At 41.0% G+C, this 21,778-nt stretch overlaps 1 protein-coding gene across 1 annotated transcript in view; it reads right to left on the bottom strand.

Moving 5' to 3' along the window:
- aopep (aminopeptidase O (putative)) overlaps window positions 1-21,778 on the bottom strand; it is a 76,051-nt gene that overhangs the window by 45,513 nt on the left and 8,760 nt on the right. Inside the window, 5 exon segments of the mRNA XM_080498958.1 lie at window positions 1,011-1,054; window positions 1,573-1,680; window positions 1,868-1,970; window positions 7,796-7,902; window positions 8,852-9,065. Of these exon segments, the coding sequence (XP_080355084.1) occupies window positions 1,011-1,054; window positions 1,573-1,680; window positions 1,868-1,970; window positions 7,796-7,902; window positions 8,852-9,065 (576 nt within the window).

The raw sequence follows: 21,778 nt of genomic DNA, 5'->3' as shown, positions 1-21,778 counted from the left end.
AGGAATAGGGACAGAGAAATGGGCGAAAGAAGAGGTTAATGAGGCAATCAGGAGGAATAGAGAACTGAATGATTACACGTGTGCAGAGAGGCAAAATGAAAATTAGAGAGGAGGAGAGCAGGAGGAGCAGTTATCCTTTTACACTTCAATTAATATGAGAGTGGATGAGACTGTTCACTTAAGAGGATTGGTGTTGGGAGCTTTCACTGGTTATGTTTCCACAGCAGGACCAAGTTAGCCATAGGCCAATTCAACTTTATATAAAAATATATACATGGAGGGGCCCATATTTTACACTGTCAAGCCTTTTTTCTTCAGCATTTGTGATATTCATTTCACTAGATTTAAATAGTTTTTCTCCAAACCAACTTTTGTCCATCCTTCTATAGTATTCTGTCAGGTAATCTAAAACACAGCATTTTAAGTGGTTGTCTATGGATGTGTTTGCACTTGTTATGTTTATTGTAGTTAAGATGTCTGCCTTAGCTCAGTCAGGTTAGTTAATTCAGGGTAAAGTCTGTCAGTTGGGCACACAAAACAAGACCAGGTCCACTTGGAAATCAGGTGTTGGTACATTTTTTTGAAGTCATTTTAAGGAATTTCAGATGCTGTTTTGACACCTTTATATATCCGCATTGTGCTATTGTGTTGCATTCAGATCAATTTGACCCAATCTTTAGGAGGTTAGGTCACAGACTGAACGTTAGTTTCGTTCAGGTCCAAGGAACAACAAACACTGTCTGAGGTGATAAATTCAGGCTCGTAGCTCTACTTTAGTGTTTGCATATTTGGAGACACCTATTCTTGCCTTAAAACCGTTTTCCCCAATATGGATTGAAAAATGAAAAAAACTTCCCTTGTAGGTATGTTAAAACGAAAAAAAAAAATAGATTAAAGATGTTCTATTCTGTTCTACTACTTAAACAAAACAAAGTGGTTTTAATGCATCAGGGCAATTTTACATTATTCATGAATTACACCATGAGGATTATTCACAGACTCTCACATACCTCTCTATGTCGGGAAAGGTAATCAGCAACATTTGCAGGAAATCCTGTTCAAAAGGAGAGAAAAAAAAAACACAGGCAAAAATGTAAGAGATGTGGGGGGAGAAAAACGAAAGAGAAAGCCATACCTGATCGCAGAGCAAGAATACAAGGTCAAGCAGTGTTTATGTTACATCCATTATTTAGAGGGAAGACTCAATGTGCCACTGAAGAAATGGGGGCCAGGTGGAGGACATCGCATGTCTTTCCCGCACACACAAACACACATGACGTTCAGGTGCGATCGCTCAGTTACATGGCCCCAGCAGGATAAACATATGTGCCTGAGCTGATGTACAGTCATCAGTTTGAGACACTGCTGGAACATTTTCAAACATTGCAATGCCATGATAATCAAACTTCCATCAGCTTTTAAGTAATTAATGCAAATAGCAATGTACCTGAGAGGTCATATTAAAAAAAGCTAAAATCTGAACAAAGATTTTAACAACTGCTTCTGAAGTAGCAGCATGTAATGTAAATAATTCTCCATCAAATTAATCAAGTAAAACTGCTACAGCCTCACCTGAGACAGAATGAGTTGCCCGTGGTATTTCTTCACAAATAATCTGAAGAATTCAATGAACTGCTGTTCCCCCACTTGACTGGCCAGGAACCTGAGGAGGAAATAGCCCTGGACAAAGAACAAGACAACTAAAGACATCAAAACATGATCCATCATGGACCAAGCCGAGCAGCAGCACCAGAAGAAACCTCATTTACAAGCATGCTAACAGAGAGAGTACCAGAGGATGTTTTCTTTCACCCTACCCATTTGGTACTATCTGTTCCTGTGTGCTTGTGCCACATTAGTGTTTTACCTTGAGGTAGTGCACTTGCATGAAGGATTTTTCAGGGTTGAGGGCGTGTTTAACTGTAGACGATCCAGAGTCACTGACCTCGCCGGTCTTCTCCATGTTAGGCCTGCAGGACGACAAACACAGCAACGGAAATGAGAACTGCACACAGCGAAAACGGGTCAAGTGATGAGGGGGCATTTAGTAAAACAAGGGGGATTTTTAGTACACACAGTAAAAAGGAAGTTAGAAAACAAATAGCACATAAAAAGGAACAAACCAAAAAAAAAGACAAAAATAAGAATGAGGTGTTTAAGAACCTGCACACTGACTTTTTTATTTATCTCACTCTTACAGACCTTGTGGTTGCAGGGAAATGACATTTTCGGCAGAGTGAGAGTACTTTGTCAGCAACACTAAATCCAGAAACTCACACGGGCCTCTGAATGGTGAACACATTGCCAAGTTGCCATGCTTTGCCCGAGGCAGGCTGGAAATCAAGCTGCAGATTTATAATAGCATAGTATAGTGTTTATATGACCTCACAATCCTGTGTGCTGACTTTACTGCCCATGACTCACGGAGCAGACGTATAACACTTCCACAAAAAGGCACCCCTGACTACCAGCACAAAAGAGCCACGCTCTAGGTTTCGCTTTCCTTGTCACACAGACACAAATCATCCCTTCAACCTCCATAAACACACACGCAAACACACATAAAACCAATAAAAGCCAAACAAACATGGTCAGGACGTGGGATGCTGTGCAATGATAGTTTCAGTTAGCTGGTATTGATCAGGACGAGCAGATTAACTCAGTGTGCCAATAGAAAGGCCTTGAAGAATCACCCTCCTACCAAGTCGATACGGCAGGCGCCTGGCCCACCAATCAATACACCCTTCATCACTGGCTAGCACTCTTCTACAGGACCCAACACATGACAGGCCAGACACACACATACACTGATGATCAGACAGACTGCGGATACACATCCAAATTCTTACTCTGATATATATATATATATATGGGTGTTTAATATTTTGTTCTGGGTTACACTTTTGCCGCGAGCAAAAGGCTGTTCAAATATTTGATCTGTTTGAGTCTTTGTCCAGGCACGGTGAGAAAAAGGAGGAGAACAGGGTGATGGGAGAAGAAGTAGATTAGAATTGAGGACAAGAAAAGGAGATGGGAGGAGGAGGAGGTGTGGGAGAAATCGAGAATAGGAGATAGACAGGAATGTTTGGTTTGCTCAGTGGACTGAGAGAGGAAGTCATCAGTTTCCTGGAATTTCTAAATTCAACTGGACATTCTTACAAGGACTTTCATCATGTGGGTGTGCTCCTACTTGCCCTGCATACATGCATGTCATATCAATGTTATGTTTGAGAGAAAAATCACAAAACCAATGACCTGGGACTTGGGAAAATCAATTTCAGAACATTTTACCAAGGATTTTATTTGTCTGTGCACAAAAAGCAGACAATACTCTGAGCCTCTCCATGGACATAGGGTTTAGCACACATTTATATAACAGAGCAACACAGGCAACAAGTGTAAATCTTCACTATGCAATGTTGTCTTTACTTTAAATGATATACTAATTGCTTATTTTGTGGTTCTCCTTACAGCATGATCAATAATACCTCCTCTTTGCGAATATAGTGCATTTTGAGCTTGCTCTCGGTCCACTCCCCTGCTCACCATGTCCATGTCTGCCTGTTACTTGTGATAAGATGAAATAGTCTTTTTAAGGCAGCGGGGCATGGTGCATCTTTGCGAAATTGTGTGCGTGCTTGTATGGGTGTGTGTAAGATAGAGAAATAGGGGGTCTGAGGCCATTGACAGGAACACAAAAACAATGACAGACGTTGTATTTCCACAGAAGACAAGCTCATTTCATGCGTCATGGACACTTGTGGTGGAGCAACGGAGAGGGAAAGAGTTGATCCATCACTGCCGTGTTAAACAAAGAGGCTCCACCCATCTCACCATCTCGACCTGCAATGTATGGAGGTATAAATCCCCAGCTTTTTCTCTGTCTCTTTGTCAGAGATGATTAACTCGGGCTGTAAGAGGAATCACTGCTCACTGCCCTGAACGTTTCGCAATAGCTCAATGCACGTCAGTATAAATGGTCCTCTTATCTGACTTGTAGGCCGGGTGTCTATGACAGAAAAAGAGTGTGTGTTTGTGTATCCATGCATACACCTGGGTGTGTCTGAGATTGCAAGGGAGAGAAAGAGTGAGAGGATATCAGGAGCTATTACTGACAGAACTTAATGTCAAATGCACATGCACATGCACACGCACACGCACGTGCACACACGCACAGGTTTATAGCTCCGCGAGCCATATCCTGACAAATTACACTTGGTTGACTGTGGAAACCGGATAAGGTAGAGCAGCGCTCCCAGCAGCCCAGTAAATCAGCAGGGAGAATGGCGTCTGGCCCGGGCTGCCCTAAATATAACTCATCTGAAATGGACTGATAAACACTGGCCACTGGGGCCCATGCTGGATCACGGGGTGTCGATTGTGACCTACTGAACTTGGAAAGAACAACCTGCCATTTAGCCTTTGTGTGTGCACGTCTCTGTGTAAACCTGTGACGATGTCTTCTTTCATTTGCCACTGTGCTTCCTGTTTTCTCCCTTCATTGGGGCCTGTAAAGCATTTCTCTTGACACTGTGTCAACAGGTCTGTGTTGATAATTGTTGATGACTTTGACATAAGGGCCATTTAGTCCATATTACAGAGTAGTGCAGGCTGCTCTCCAAATTGACTAGGATTTAAGTTACATTTCCCAATGTCTCTAATAATCAGAAATAAATATTTGTCTCAAAGATAAATAATAGATAAATAGATAAATATTTGAAAAAAATAGAGAAAGAATGCTTTGCAGCATATTACATTGAATAAATGAAAACAGCGTTCCATGACAATTACTCTGAAAGAGATATAAATGCCTCTTGCAGATGGTTTTTGATTCATTCAGTATTCTTTAATTTGTATATGTTGTTATAGTAGTTTGCTGTTTCAAGTTCTCAATTCATCCCTTTGTGGGCATTTTCCTTCTACATTTACACATCTCATGAAGTGATAAGCACTCTTACCTTGGAGCAAGATTATACCGTTTTTTTTAAAATCTGGGCTTGGGGCCTTCCTGTGTTTAGTGTGCACGTTGTCCCTGAGCCGAGTGTGTGTGTGGGGTTTAATTCCACCACAGCCCAAAAACATACAATTGAGTTTGACTGTGTGCTTGCATAATTGACTGTTCACCTGTCATTTAAGACAGTAAAGAACATAAATTGATTCATGCCGTCTTTTGGCTGTTTCTCTCGGCATATGTATGTATTTGTGATGTCAAGGAAAATAACTGTAAAAAAAACTAGAGAAAAGATTCAAGCAAAAAGGTCAAAAGTGCAATCCAAGTGAGATTGACTACAAGCACCAGAACAAGGCTGGGATGAAGGTCAAAGGTCATTGGACACACAAAAAAATATCATAGAATTACAATTATAACACTGAGATCTGAGGTGCAGAGGATATATGAAGGAACTGTTAAGTTACACTGAATGAAGTTCATCCTGACTGTTGTCTGCAGCATCAAACATTTCTGAGACCCTTTTGCTGGTACATTCTTTTGTGTGTACCTTACACAACCTGTGAACATGTGATCAGACTTTCTTTATTCTTCTTGTTGCTCACTCAACTCTTCAACTGATGGGCTTGTTTGAGAAATTGCTTTTCTTTTGTTTGTCACACGGGCGATTTTCTACATTTTCAACACTAAAACAATACAGCGAACACAACCAGTCGAAACACATGCAACCGTGCGTATAGGCAGGAATGTTCATGTCCATGTTTGAGTGCATATTGTTTGCATTTTTCCAGTAATAGATATGTGTTGTTGATTTAACCCCGTCAGGTGCAGAGAAACCTAATCCTGATCCTGCTAATCGCCCGCGTGTCTGCCTTGTAGGGAACACCCTGATTGATGGGGACCGACGTTGCGCCCAAGTGCATGATTAACCCCTTCACTCTCACACCTAGTCCCTATGTTCAAGCTAAACTGCGCCACATTAACGACTCCTTGCACACTAACATTTCGAAGGTAACGCTGAAACTATTTAAACTCATAAAAACAGAATAAATAATCAACAAATAAGTCAAACCTTAAATTTTGACGCATACAGCTAATGGGACTTACATTATTGTGTGATGTAGACAAATTATTGCCACACAAGAAAACATTGTTATTGTTTGTATCTGTAGTTGATATATAAAGTCAAATCTAAATAATTTTTGAAGAACATTAACTTCACATGGTCTCACGTGATGCACCTCATTGTAAAGTTTCCAAGAATTTGTTTTAAAACTGGAGGGAGAAAAACCTGTTCGGTTTGAAGGGAATTGCGCAGAGTCCAGAGACCAGAAAAAAACAGTACATTACTTCACAAGAAGTGGAAAAACAAGAAATATCCGATCAGATACCTGGCCCCCACAGAATAGGGGAGAAAAATGGAGGAGCAACAACAAGCAAAGGAATTTCTATGTATGTACTATTGCTTAAAGTTAAAGTTAGCTCATATAGAAGATATAAACAATTTTTCAAAAATGTTATTAAAGTTGAGAGTGACTAACACATTCTAAGGAAATGTCTTGTCTTTTTATATTCACCAGCTGTGAATATTGCAGGTTTGACCAATGGCCACAGTTACCCGATTGCCTTGGTAACAGGAACAAATGCAAGGTGTTCAAAATGAAGCATTTCATAGAGTAGTAGCCTTACAAGATGTTTCTGAGTGTTGTTTATGTCCACTATGGACACAAAAGCAGTCTTACTGACAAAAAGAAGAATTACAAGCTAACAAGCATTTTTGATGATTAAAGAGTTAACTCTTAGCTGAGGTTTACACCTGTAATCCCCTGATGACACTGTGCTTCCACCCTAGATAAAGCAAACAGGGTGTGGGTCCCATATTGTCAGACTCAGATGAAGAGTTTGTGGATGGCTGCTGTCCTTATGTTATGAGCTTTTCTACGACATGACAGTGCAGCACACCTGGATTGACTTTGTTGCCACACCTGCCTCACCTGTACCCCTGGAATGTATTTACCTTACAGTCACGTGTGTTTTTTGGTGTGAAAATTTGAAAAAGCTGGATAGAGTCTAACCTGAAGGAGGACTGAATCTGCAGTGTAAGCTATAGTGTTACATGCAATCAAAACTCATTCACACGTCCAAACATTCCGTGAAATGTTCTGCATATCTCAAAATTTATTGCAGCGTAAAATCACTTGAAGTTGGGAGTTGAAAAGGTTGTTTATTTTTGTAATCAACCACAAGTGGGATAGTGGTTCGCACCCTCACCTCATTGTGAGAATGTTGTAGTTTCAAATCCCAGTCAGTTAACTTATTCTCCCTGTGTGATTGTGTGTGTGATTTTCAGTTTCTATCTGTCTGCTCAGTGAGGTATTATTGTCCTGTTGTTAGGCTCCAGCACAAAATAAAGTCATACAAAAGATGATAGAAATACATAGTGGGTACACGTATCAATTATTATTTAAGCTCCTTGATCAGCTGTTTTTCAACACAGAAAATTGAACTGATATTTAAATTTGTTGACAAAACGTATACAATACAATCTTGTGTTATGTTATGTATGTTATACAATGTGACAGTAATTGTACTTGAGTACATGTGAACAACTTTTCCACCACTGGTTAAACATTGTGTGCTAAACCTTTATATCCTACTAGGTTATCATACAAGGACATTTGGGATAGCTCCTCTATGGTATGTGTGGACTCTTCAGTATTTCAGTAAAGCCTTTGGGTTCAAATGAGTGTAGTTGCGTAATGTGATATAATCGGTGCCATAGCGACACAGAGCTGTTTTACATTTCCGTAAGAGCTTTTTTCTACACTTCCAAGAAGAGACACAAACCTGAGAATCTGAAGATCTTCTTTAGAGTTCTGCAGCTCATCAGACAGTCGCCTCCACCTCAGAAGTGCCTTCAGGTCAAACTGCTGTATTGTCTCTTCCAAAGACAGCTGGAGGGGCACAGACATAAATTAAAAAAACTGTATATCACAATAAAACCCAGAGGAAAATATGATTCATACTTTGGCAGATGTACTATTTCTGTTATCATGTCTCACTGATTTTGTGAAATAAATCTTTGTAAACACATTTCTCCAGACCTGCATTCTTATCACTGACATGATTGAACCTTACAAAGAAAAACACTTTCGCAACTCCACATGGCATGGGAAAGTAAGTAGGAGGATTACATCACACCAGTTACTGGGTTAAAGCTGAACTAAGCAATGCAACCAAGGTGTTTGTACCAATTAAACACCCTGTTTGGTCCTGCAGTTATCTTCAATTAAACCTCAACTCGCATAAAGAATGCAATCTCTAAACTGGAAATCTGACTTTTTGAATCTCTCATCTACCTTTTTGCATCTAGGATTGTTCACTTTCAAGGTGGATACATTGCTTAATCTCTTTTTTTTATTTTAGGAAAGCCCATGTTTGAGACATGGTATTTTATCTTTGCCTCTGGACTATAGACTTTGTGAATTTTTAACACATTTTAATTGTATGATTTCTTAATAATAATGATGATCATTGATATGTGGCATGCATTCAGCCCTCAATGGGGAAATTCTGAAATCCTGGCGCAGTTCTGAAAGTTGTGGAAAAGGAAGGCTGTAATGTCAAGTAGCAGGAAAAATAGCAGGAAAAAGTCACGTCATATAGCCGTAAGTATACTTGGAAGACAAATAACGAATGGACATAAACATCCCAAAAATATATCCTGTAGTTGTTTTTCAATCAGTGTTTCCATCTCACGATGGACAGTTACTTTCTCAGTGACATTTTCCTCAAGAAAGCCATCTGTTAATGACGTATTCTGAAGGTTTTCATGTAATTAGTGTGATGAATCCCTCATAAAATGCTTTTATGAAACAGTAAAGTATGACCACTGCACTGTACTTGTTGTGCATGGGCCCAGATGATGTCCTCCAGGCAAGTGGCAAAGCCCTCACTGATCCATTCCTCGGTCCAGTCTCTGGCTCCGATCACCAGGCCAAACCAGGAGTGAGCAATCTCATGGCAAATCCTGGATCCACAGAGAGCGAGGCTGTTCTCATCGGGACTGAGCCTCCCGGCAGACAACACACTCTGGGACAGGAAAATGATGTGGGGGCTGAGGAGAGATAAAGGATGAACAACAGAGACTTTAAAGCCAGGAATGAATTGCAAGAGAAGAGAAAAAAGGGGTGTGTGAGCTGCATAATACGGGGATGAGGACAGGAATAGAGGGGAAAAACAATGTTGGTCTAATCAAGAGGGCCCGGGAAGTAAAAGAGAGGATGGAAAACACAGAGGAGACAGCAACAGTTAAACAAAATTATTGGTTAGAAAGAAATTTAAAAAAAACTGAGTTAAAGACATTCCATGACCCCTACTAAAAGATCAAAGATGTACTGAAGCAATGCAACACACCTGTTATTTACAGAGTTTAGCCTGAGAACGTAATGTAAGTCAAACCCACATGTGTGTTTCAATGGGAGTTACAAACTGCCCAAACTTTTCTCCATATTCTCCATTTTATTTGGAAAAGAGCATCTCGTCCATCAAGTACTCCAGCCAAACCAAACATCACAGTAGAACATGATGTTCCCTTCACTCAACTCCACGAGCCGACGTGTCACCTACTGAAACAGCCCACGATGACGCCAACCTATGACGGATATTTGACAATTTCTTACAGTTTTATGCATCTGGTGTTGTCTCTGTACCCTCCACGAATGCAGACATACAGAGTGTTAAAGTGCTTTTAGTGATGCCCAAGATAAGAGGCTATTTTGGCTTGTGCAGAGGGACAAAACATCTCAAAAGCCTCATTAGGCGTTTCAGCCAATAAGCCATTAAAAGCTGTGAGCCAACCAAAACTAGAGAGGAAACAGTCAGCAAATGTAACTTGACAAACACTTATTGTACAGCATGGTTTCCTTTTACGGCCATTTTTGATATCCAATCGTTCTTTTTCGTTCAGATCAAGACTTCAGTTTTCACTTTTTTAGCAAATAAGGAGGAGAGTTTTAAAAGTTTGGAAAGTCTTTTCAACTGAATAAATGCTTTTGTAGACCAAATAATGCATTGATGAAGTTGACACAGCACAACTTTCCAGGCATTTACATGGGCAATGTTTTTTGGAGGAAGGATGTAGCCTATTGAAGTGGACTGATTCTGGATATTATTGTTGTGTTGTTTTTATAAGAGCAGCATTCATAAAGATCCACAATCTACAACAATAATTTCCAACCTTTTTTCTTGGAAGGTTTTCAAACTACTTTGGAGAAAGGCTTTGGACCCCCCCCCCCCTCCCTAATCTATGATTTCCAGAAACAGTACAATGAAAGCTAACGATGGCAGACACACCGACTCTGATGAACAAACAAACAAAAGGCGACTTTCAAGATGAAGGTAAGGTTTCCCTGGTCTGCTCCAGATTTTTTTAATGTTCATTGTGAAACAGGCCGAGCCACCCCTAACACCCTTGTGATCTCTGGTGCCCTCTCAATGAGGTCCCAGACCCTAGGTTTAGATCCATTGCTCTTCACAGATGCAGTACACTCTGCATGTCTGCACTTTGCCATTGAGTTTCCTCCACTAAATAAAGAACAACTAATGCAAGCCACTGTTCATTATGGCAAGAACAATGTGCACACCGCGTATTCAAGTATAATATTCTTCTGTAATATCAAACTTGTGATTGAATAATAGTATTAGACACAATGATATGATGTAACTTACATAATAATTAAAACACAGGACAATTAAGTGTAAAAACAAAGTTATAAATGTCATTATGAAATCTTCAGAATTAATCTTGAGTGTCAAAATTGCAGTGCTAGTCCTCAACACTTCTGCTTGCTTTCGAAAGCTCAAAAATAGTCATTAATGGATTGGAAAGCATTAATGATGTGCCAGATTTCACAGCAATGCACCTGATAATGTGTTGAAGTATTTCAGTGTGGATCGGATTGGTGGTGGAGAAAAACAAGTATTGGCACAGAACAACATTCACGTCATTGTTGATAGCCCAGAACAGCTGTATGAAGTGTACAGAGATGCACAAGTTTTATCTTTGAGACAGCGTTTGCGAAAGAGGACCAATCACGGTGCTCCGTCAAAGCCAAGGTCATGGCTGAAGACTTTTCTGGAACAGTCTTCCTTTCTCCCTTATGCAATAGGCTGTGGGTGCCCTGAGGGGCTTAAGGCTGACTGTGCGTGAGAGGCGGGCTATTCTTCAACAGAAGAATGGGAGAGGGGTCACAGAGGTGCAAATGAATGGTCGCTCTCTTTTTCCCTCCCCTGGCCCACATAAAAAACGCCCAACTGTCTGTAGTTCCTTTCACGTTTTCGAGATCTTCAGTGTCCTGAAACCAGTGAAAAACATTTCCCAATGGGTCATACCACCCATCGCTCAGGTCAAATATGCTGAAAGATCCCTCAATGATACAGAAGGAAAGTATTTATCTCCGTGTTCTGCTTGATTTAGCTGAGTAATTTTGGGGGAACTATTGGGAAAACGTGGGCATCAGGGAGTGACACACACAAATGTTTACCCCTCTCAGGTGGCTCTACCTTTTAACTCCACAGTTACAAATAAATCACCCGGTAGGCTGACAGTTCACTGCAGCATTTGCAATAAGCCCACATATTGCTGTCATTGATAAAATACAGTTGGTTGTAAAATGAGCTGCTCTCATCAAAAAAAGATTAGCATCTTAAAACACCACATGACAGAGGAGTTACTTTTTACCAAGCCCTAACCTAATCACGGTGACAAGCTAAGTCAATTATAAAGAAAAACACTGAAGAAAGACATCGGCGAGCCGGGTCTGCCTGATAGTCTATTTAGAATGTAAACTAAATGGGATATCTGAGCACAACTATGCTTTATTTCCCTGAGGATTGTTTTATCAGATGGAGGCCAGGCCATCGCCTTCTGTTATTTAGGATCATGTCAACACCATACAATGGGGCATCATTTCCGATACAGCATCTCAAATCTAATTCCGTGTTTTTCCTGATTACACAAACAAAGGCTCTCAGTGGAGCAGGAGATGCTAACATTAGCCTTATGAGTTTCTTTGTACCATAATCTTATCCCCACCACAATTGGATAAGCTTGGCTTTTGTTGTCAGTTCGAGCGCCGTGCTTGTGCGCGTCTGTGTGAGCGAGCGAGTGTGAAACACAAAGACAGCCTTTCAGAGACGGCGCCTGCACATGTTCCTCTGAGGGAGACGGAATCCATCACTATAGTGACAAATAGTGTCATCCCACCACAGTGGTGATGAATAACAACAACGGCATCTTTCACGTTCACTGATACACTGACTGACATTAGCTGACATCAGGGACCTGTCAAGGATACATGCATGTAAAGACTTTCATAGACATTCATGTTCATCTACTGCCTGTACACCGCACATATTTCTAAAACTTTCACTTATATTATAGTGTCTGGATCTACGGTCTACTGGAGTGTTTTAGGGATTTTTCAAACAGGGTACAAGCAAACCACTGTCCTCATCTAACATGTATAAGCTAATTTTATAAGCCAATCACACAGAGGGAGAATATGCAAACCATAAACAAAATAACAATTTTCAAACACCATGTATAATTTTATAATGGATTCTTGACATAATTTTGAAGGTGAAGATAGGAAATCATATAGGTCAACATATAGTAGGATACTTACTTTCAAGTTCAACATATATTATCTGTTATAGTTAGTATAGAATATTTACAGTGAGATTCGCAAACCATTGCAGCCTGTGTTTTCATCCACATTTTACTGACTTGCCCAACTTTTCTGAAATTGGTGTCACACAATCGGCCTCTAAAATCTTAATTTTCCAAATCAGCAAACGCAAAAACAAATTAATTGCTAAAGCTGCTGATTGCACCTACAATTACAATCAATCATAAAGCATTAGGCAGTAATACTGCAATGCTCACAGAATGTGCACATACAAACACAATTCATACCACCCACTGCCTTCATTTCACACACTTGTTGACGTGGTATAATCAAATCATTTGAAAACTTGATGATTTTGTGCTTTCCCCGAAACAGGGTTCCTACAGTCTATGGTAATAGCAAATAGACATATTCCTCCAATTTCTGCATGGTATAATTGAGCTGTTACTTCCAACATAATAACAAAAGAATGTAAGAAATTACGAAATTGCAAGCCTTACTGAAAAATCAAAGACCGTTTTCCCCTTCATTAGTTTTCCATTTATTTCAAATTTGTATTTCCAAATATTTCCAAATGGTATATCACAAAGATGCCCACATGGAGAATACTATTCAGATCATTGCTACATTTTATATAAATAATGGCTCTAATACATTTAGTGAGATAAATTCTGATCTTCTCATTAGAATAATTAATGAATTCCGGTTGATTGTATGTTAATAATAATGGTTATTAATTGGATTTTTGAAATGGTCATGAACACTTTCACAGCATGTAAATTAAATATTTGCCATCGCTGTCATGCGTCTGTAAACTCCCCTTGTATTTTAATCCACCACTAGCTGTGCAAACTGCCCTTTGTATGTAAAATGCAGTAGCTCTGCTCTCTGTCTGTTTAGTTGAATTCTTCTGAATGGTGCATTAAATATATGGAATTGAATTTTCTGACTTTTATCTGATGAAGACGAACACATTTTACACTTGAATGTGAATTATTGTGTTTCTGATTGCCTTCATGTGGCGCACTCAAACACATAAACACAAAATATTTCATTTGTGGAAACATCCAACCGCAGCTGTGAATTATTGTTTAAGGCGATAAACAAAACCATTCCTGATTAGCAGCTGCATGCACTTAGAATAAAACACCTTTACATTAAGTGAACTTCCTGGTGGCTGTACCCTGTTGTGTCTCAAAACACAAAATGAAATACTGATTAAAGTTCTCCTGTGTTTGTTTGTTTTTTTCACACGACATTCTCCCAACTCTGAGTCACCCTGGGTGACTTGGCCCTGAGCTTCAGAGGTGTGAGCGAGGGCAAGTCTTCAATTTGGCGGGACACAGATTGTGATGGTGTTTCGCTCCTCCATCTCTCGTTCCATCCATTATTCATCCCTCCATCCCTCCATCTAGCATCCCTGGCTGTAGGCCATTTTTTCCCCAGCAGGACACCACCATGCATAATGCAGCAAGGGCCCTATCATGGTCCTGTAATTGACATCCTCGGTCCAGCTCAGCCCATAGCTGGGAAACCAGTAAAACAGCCCCGAGAGACCGAGAGACAAGCAAAAAGATGATGAGAAGCTGAGTGTGTATATTGTGGGTGTAAATGAGAGCTGGGGGGGGGGGGGGGGGGGGGGGGGGAGCTGGACAACACAGAAAAGGTGACTGAGAAAAAAAAACTGGGCGAGAAGACAGAGACAAAAGACCTGAGAAAGTGAGTGAAGAAAGATCCTTCAATATATATCAATGAATAAAGACAACGCCAGAAGAGAACAGAGACGACAACCTCCCGTCATCTGTCACTCAAGTGTGAAAACTTTGGCTCTTTGCTCATGTGCGATGTCGTCACTCTCTGGTGTGATCGTTGTTGAACTACTGAACAGGTGTGACACAGACGCCATTTCAGCATTGCTGGTGACATTTCACACAATGCACACTTAATTGCATACTCACACAGAAACATGCAAACACTGGTAAGACACACTGACAGATTCAGAGATTGTAGAGACACAGACAACAGAAAGCAAAACTTCTTCTCTATTCAAGCAAAGGTTAAAGGGCCTTTCCTCACGTCGGCCTACGGGAAGAAGCTTTGTCTCATTTTTCCTCCCTCTTGGACAGAGTTTGTGGTCTATTTCAGACACAGGGGTCTGTTTGACCAAACTCCTACCAGCCTTCGTTCTTTTTTAACAAGTCTGACTTCAAATGTCTGGCATTCCTGGCTGGCTGCAGATCAGCCCCCCTTCTCCCAGACGGGGGCCCCACAGGGCCAGGCCAAATGCCACTCCATGTAGGGCCTGATCACATGAACAGAGGCCAGGCTGAGGCCCCCAGAGGGCCGCCCCACCCACGTACACTTCATTGCATCAGATCCTGTAAATAAATTGCTGCGACGACATCAGAGGTTATCAGCATCATGGAGGTTGCAACGCTCTGTAACTCTGGAATAAACGGGCCCTAGAAATGCACAGGACAAAGAAATGTGGTCATGCGACTGAAAACGAATAAAGGATTCTTTGACACGTGGATTTAAAAATCTGAGTGAGGAACTGGGGTCGAATCAGTTCGTGACCTGATGAGGTCAATAATGCAAATGTACACAAATAAACATGCACAAAGACACAAAAAGTCTATTAATGTGCACACACGACAACGTACCCACAGACATCAGTACAACATCGCAGGACACAGACGTGCACATCCACACACACTCACATACTTTCAGTAAATCTACTTTAAATGCGTATCAGCTGGAAAAACGATAGCAGATGTCTGATTCACCCCTCTAAACAGTATAACTATCCACAGTGCAGTTTGTTCCTTGTTTTGTACAGGGCCCAAAAACTGATGTCAAGCCACAGGAATGCTCTTGCTTGTGTGCGTGCATGTGTGTCACATGGACACTTGTTTGTCTGTACAAGCAAAAAGTGGCTCAATGCTGACTCGCTGCGAACATACCAGAGAGCAAACGACAAGATATGCTAATAAATGACACAGCAGGGAAGCACTGACACTTACAAGAGGTGTGCTAACGAGCAACAGGTGGTGGAAAGAAAAGAAAACATGTGAATATGAGCATGTATCTACCCAAAGATTCAAAAAAAAAAAAAAAAAAGTGCTGCTGAAGTAATGCAGTCCTGTACACACAGTTCAATGCGATCCCCTTATAAGAATAGCACATCGTTTTAATCAGAGCTAGCACAGAGGATTGTTAGTGTATCTGACTCGAAAAAAAACAACAAAAAAAACCTCAGTTAGCCTCGAGGAGATGTTGACATGACATTTATGTGTCATAACCCACATTCTTGCATCGCTGTAGCTATTTGCATGCAGAGCCCATCACTCATCAGAGAGCACTCAGAGCCCTCTCCTGGCTTCCATCAATGAAAAAGACAGAACAAATCTGTTTCACAGGATTATAATTTCTTTCTTACATAATGTGAGCGAACGAGACAGTGAAGAGATGGAAAGTGAGACGACACAGTGGTACGAGGCTATATAAGAAGTGTTTGACAGAATGGAAAGATGGATGAAGGCGAGATCGAAGTGAAATTAGCCCGTGAGCAGAGCTGTCTCCTGCACAGAGGTTTCAGGCTGCCACCTAAACGGGCTGCCTGTCTGTCAGACAAAAAACCCTGAAGCTGATATATACAGTGCCAGTTGAAAGCCTTGATAAAAATGTGTTTTAGCAATTCATTTACACAATGCACATATAACACAATTATGCAATAGTGGCATGCATAATTAACCGAAAACAACCAAATTACAACCTGTGAGAAAAGCAATCAATATGTGTGAACATAAGAAGGAATGAAGGCAGCTCAAATATGCAACTGTGAAGTTCAATGCTGATAAGAAGCTTGATAACGACAATGAAAACACAAAATCCTGTCAGTTTGCACTTTCCCAGCTTGTCTGTATTTCCTGGTCTGAATACCAAAAAGAACATACTGCATGTATAGTCACCACATAAAGTTCATTTCACAAAAAGGCAATATTTTCTAAAAACCGAAAGTGAAGGAGACATAAATTACTATTTAAACAACATAGCTTTTTTAATACTTTGTACAAGCAGTTGACTACCATGATACAAAGTATTGTAGGTATGTTATCGCATGGTCACTTTTTATTATAACATTTGACGATAATAAAAAATATGGCCTGAAATAACACGCAAGCTTTTCTCTTTAGTAAAAGCTAATGTGTTTTTATGATGTTCTGTGTTCTGGGGATCAATGATTAATGGAAAACACAGATCTGCAGAAATAAAAGTGAATTCATGTTGTGTCCAGCTCTGGAAGGGGAAAGCACATGAATGACAGACGCAAATGTTACTTAAGATTTTCATTGGTTATGATTAGATAATATATGACTTATGCAGAATCAAAACTGATTAAGCTAAAAAAAAAAGGTTCATGTGGTCGTTGTTGACTGTACTTTCACCTGAAGTTTTAGGAAATTAAGCAAATCGGTCTGCTTATGTAGGAAAAAGAAATCAATCATCTCCAATATAGAGGTTGTGATAAGAACAAGCCCAAAGTCAGTATTGCAGGCTTCACCTCCAAAGTTTCAGAAGCTTTCACAAGTACAACCTCAAAATAAAATAAAAACTCAATCAACAAATTTAGACCCTCCAGCTCCAGAAGTCGCAACGCTCAAACTTCCTCCGATGGTTCTCAGCACTCCGTTAAAGTTCCTGCAAGATACATTTGAATGAAAATTGTCCAGTAAGGGGACTACAAAATGTTTTTTGTAAATGAGCAAAGACGTCAGGGTAATTTCTATACATTCACTGACGTATACAGACAATATTTCTGTCTTAATTGAACTGATAGATGAACTGCATGAAAAATGGGTACTGCCATGCAAAGAGCCACACAGAAATAAAAACAGCCTGCCGCCACAAAAGCAACTGGTAAGGCCAGCTTAGAGCAAAGCTCCTTCCCTGAGGCTAAAAGCAAACCCCGACATCAGAAGCATTACCAGAGAGCATTTCACAGCATTTTGTTCCAAATGTCTCATTTGGTCGGTTCAGCACAGAGGTCCCACGGACATTAAACTGTCTGGCTTTGCACAGACAAATGAAATTACCCTCCAGCCTTCAGCTTCCACTATCACACACACGCCCCAGGATGCACACCAAGATCAGCAGCAGCATCCCCTATGCCATACAATGGACACATCCATCACTCCAGGGAACGGGTCCTCTGGACTCATCCATTCGTTAGCAGAATGGGTGTGTGGTGACAAGCCTGTCTTGCTACAGCCTCTAATCCAGAGTTATGGCACAGAGTGTCTGTGTGACTGTTAAATGTAGTACGATATGCCAGCTGTTGCCAGCAGGTTCTCATATGAGGGCCGTTCAGAAGCCACACGTCATCACTCATTGACCTCGTATGATGCGAGAAAACATGGCACATACATACGTACACGTACGTCATACACTGTATGACAGTAGTAACAGTTGTGAGCAAGTCTGCTCATATTGCATATCCGAGGAATAGATCAGAATAATATGTGTTATTCCATGCTATACATCAGAAATAAATTGTTCAGTTGAGCAACTGCTTCTGTAGAGACTATCTCTATATTTTAAACAAGCATTCCATTATTTGAAGATGCTGTAGTGTCAACTTAAACTGGAGAGAGAAAAGGAAAGTTGAGAGGACCCAAATAACTCGAAAGGAATGCTTCTGCAATAACACAGCACTTATTAAACTGTCCCCTGTTATCTTCATTAAGAGTGTTGAGAATGGTCTGACCAATAAAAAGAGAAAAGAAAGAAGACAGGATGGCTAGTGGAGGAAACCTCTACTGGTGTTTACAGCAATCCTGTGTGTATTCAACTAGAAGCAGGAAGACCAATGAGGAGAACTGTAGGGGGGGGGGGGAAACTAATTAAGCTCACCTAAAACTCTTAACTACTTGCAATCACTTTGAAAGCATGCACCAGATACTCCCTCTTCTTCTGTCCAGGTGCAGGCATGCAGTGCTGTCTTTTCACCTCCCCGGGCCCTTTTGTGTGTCTGTAGACGAATGGGAGATCCACTCAAGGTGGGAAGAAAGAAACACCTCATCCTTGACTATTTGATTAACAGCTGTCTTCTGTGCCAGAAAATCCGACCCCCCCACATCCTGCGCCCCTCCAGCCGAATCCCCCAACAGCCTCCTGAAAGAACAGGTCTGTGTCACACACTTCTAGGGTTACTTTGCAGATCAAACTGGAGAGGAGAGCAGAAAGGCAAGAAATCCACCGAGACATCTGAAGGAACAGGGAAGGACACAGAGTGGGAAGATTGGGCAAGAAATGAAGAGAAGAGAAGAGGGACATTAAGAAAGGTAGAGGTGCAGCTGAAAGAGGAGGCGGGGGTGGGAAGGAGCGGGGGGGGGTCACAAATTGATCAGGAATTACAGAGATCAAGGTGAGAGTGACAGAAGCAGGAAACCCGGGACAGAGCAAAATCAACAAGTGAAATGTAAAAAAAATTTAATTCTTTCGTGCTCTGATTTTTATTCATCACACCACAACAATTTGTGATTAATTATGAGTGATCGGTCCTAAAAACATCAGTTCCTTGTACTTATTTTGTGAACGTCAATTTGCGGACCTTTCAAAATGATCGTTCATTTCCAATAACTGTTAACCATGTTTACAGTTTGAGACTCATCTGCCAACTACCGGTAATTAAAAGAAATAAACGGACTTGTGAACAGAAAATGTTGACTATGTAAATTAATGTTTTGCCTTAACAAGCTATCATATGAATTTCAGTCCATAATAATACAACCAACTAACATAATTGTCATTGAAAAAAGATGGGGAGATAACATTATTTTTAATTAAAAAAATCTGTAAGGTTGTAAGATTTAAGAAATGGTTGGCAGTCAAATGAAGAATGTGAATTGTTCTCTATGAAAACATGCGAAACCATTTATCCATGAAAAAGATGTGAAACAGCTCAGGTGGCTCAATAAAGAGATCCGCGGCAGCGGGGGATTATCCTGCAGGGTACTACCTCCCACCGGCCCTCCAGCTCCTTACTTCCTATCAACAGGGACCAATGACCAATGTAACTTCCTGGTAGCCCGTAAACAAACAATGCAATCAACTGAAGTCAGCCTGAAAATCCTCCAGTGCCACTTACAGAGGTCAAGAGTTATATATCAGTCATAATTTTTAGCTGAGTCTGTGACAGTTATATGGCTGCCTAGTTTGGCTGTACTGCAAGTGGAACTAGCAGTTTTACTACTTCACCCCTTTTTTCTCTCCATATTTCTCCGCCAGCCACTCCCATTGAAGCAAGAGTAGCATGAAATGAATGAACAGAAGCAGCAGGATGGGAAACTTGATACCGGGGAAAATTATGTGGGCCACTTTGCCAATAAACATGTTTTCAAGACGCCTGTTTGGGGAAAGTGTTTTTGTTTTCCTGCTTGAGAAACAATGACAATCAAGGAACCTGCAAATAAAAGTGCAATGAGACATGCTGAGAGACAAATATTTACATATGTATGTGTGCAGGTTTATCAGCACGTGCCATCAAGAGAAGAGCGACAGTCATCAATTTCCACCAAAAAAAAAAAAACGGCAGCAGTTTTCACAATGATTGGCACATTGATTTTATTCTATTAGCAGCCCCTGACAAATGATCTGCGTGACATTTCTCTGACGTCATATCATTAGAATAAACACACAACCACACACCACTTTTTGAACAATAAGCACATTTCAACAAATACAAGCACAGGAATTTGTCCGTCGACGGCGAAGCCAAACAACACCCACACGACAACGAAAAGGTCCATTTCAACATTCGCGGGGAAAGCACCGCACCCTCGGGGACGTCGGACATTGGGGCGCACTGCAAACGCGATGACCTCAGATTAGTGCAGCAAGTCCAGCTGCCACTGTGGGATACATGGACCTCCGCTTCAAAGAGCGGGAGGAAACGCCATGCCCTTCCTGTCACTCCCAGTCACAACCAAATGACGTGGTTGAGATGGGATGGCCAGATTACTCATTCAATTGAAAATAAAAAGAGAGAAATGTTGGGGGGGGGCAGAAATGTGCATTCACACACAGACTGTGAAAGGTCTGACTGCAACAAGTCCAAAAAGATTGATCATATTTAAAGCTTCAGTTTAAGCCATGTTTTGTAATCACTCAGGGGGGGAAAAAAGGCTTTACATACAAGTGGAATCAACTTTGAGGGAATCCCCACCACTACTCATGAACACCTCTTCATCCTTCATCCTCTATTAATTTTTAACTATATTGTGTTTTTCTTCCTGTGCTTTATCGACTCCCGGGTGTCTTAAATGTTTTACTAATACCATGGGAAGGGAAACACTCCAGTGCTTCTACATTTTAATCTCTAAGCAGAAGGACAATTAAAAGCAGAGAAAAAGAAGTGATTATGAGGCTTGTAGACACTAATCACTTGGACTGCTGAAGAACTCTTGAAACCCCAAAAAACACGAGGATTATGTTGCAGGTTGTTGCTCACATTATAATATAAAATTAATTAAAATTGGTTACGTTAAATCCTATGAAATTCTAACTATCATCATACCCTGGAAGGCACACATTTGCAAGTCTGGCTCTCTCTGTGCTGCTTTGTGTATGTGCGTGTGAAATCTGAAAGCCATGTGGGTGTACAGTGTACGTGGCGTAGCCCTTGAATTTGGACATGCCCTTACTTGACTTCTTAATCTTCAGTTTCCTGCCCTCCCTGTCCGATCGCCGCGTAGAAAACTTCACACCATTGTGATTCCTCCTCTTTCTCTCCTCTACTCTCTGCTCTGCGTATTAGCCTACAACAGCTTTATGCCTCCTTGCCACTGCTCCCCAGCTCATAGCCCCTTCACCCCTGCTGTTTCCACTGGGGCACTGCACAAAAAACTGCGGTTGGCTTGATCCCAGTGGCTGGGGCCCACATACCTCCCAATCTCTAGATTAAATAGCGCCAGTCTCTGAAGTCCTTCCAGAGACTAATGGCTTTTGTTGCATGGAATAATCCACACATCCTCTCCCACATCCTGGGGGTCCGCTGGCCTGTTGTGAACCCCGCCTTTACCCTCTTCATCTGTCTCTCATCTCCATCTCAATCTCGGCTTCCATTTTGGTTTGACCT

This window comes from Blennius ocellaris (genome assembly GCF_963422515.1).
Source record: "Blennius ocellaris genome assembly, chromosome: 7".
Taxonomy (NCBI): Eukaryota; Metazoa; Chordata; class Actinopteri; order Blenniiformes; family Blenniidae; genus Blennius; species Blennius ocellaris.
Note: the sequence above shows the minus strand (reverse complement) of the source record. Positions and strands in the feature narration are given on the sequence as shown.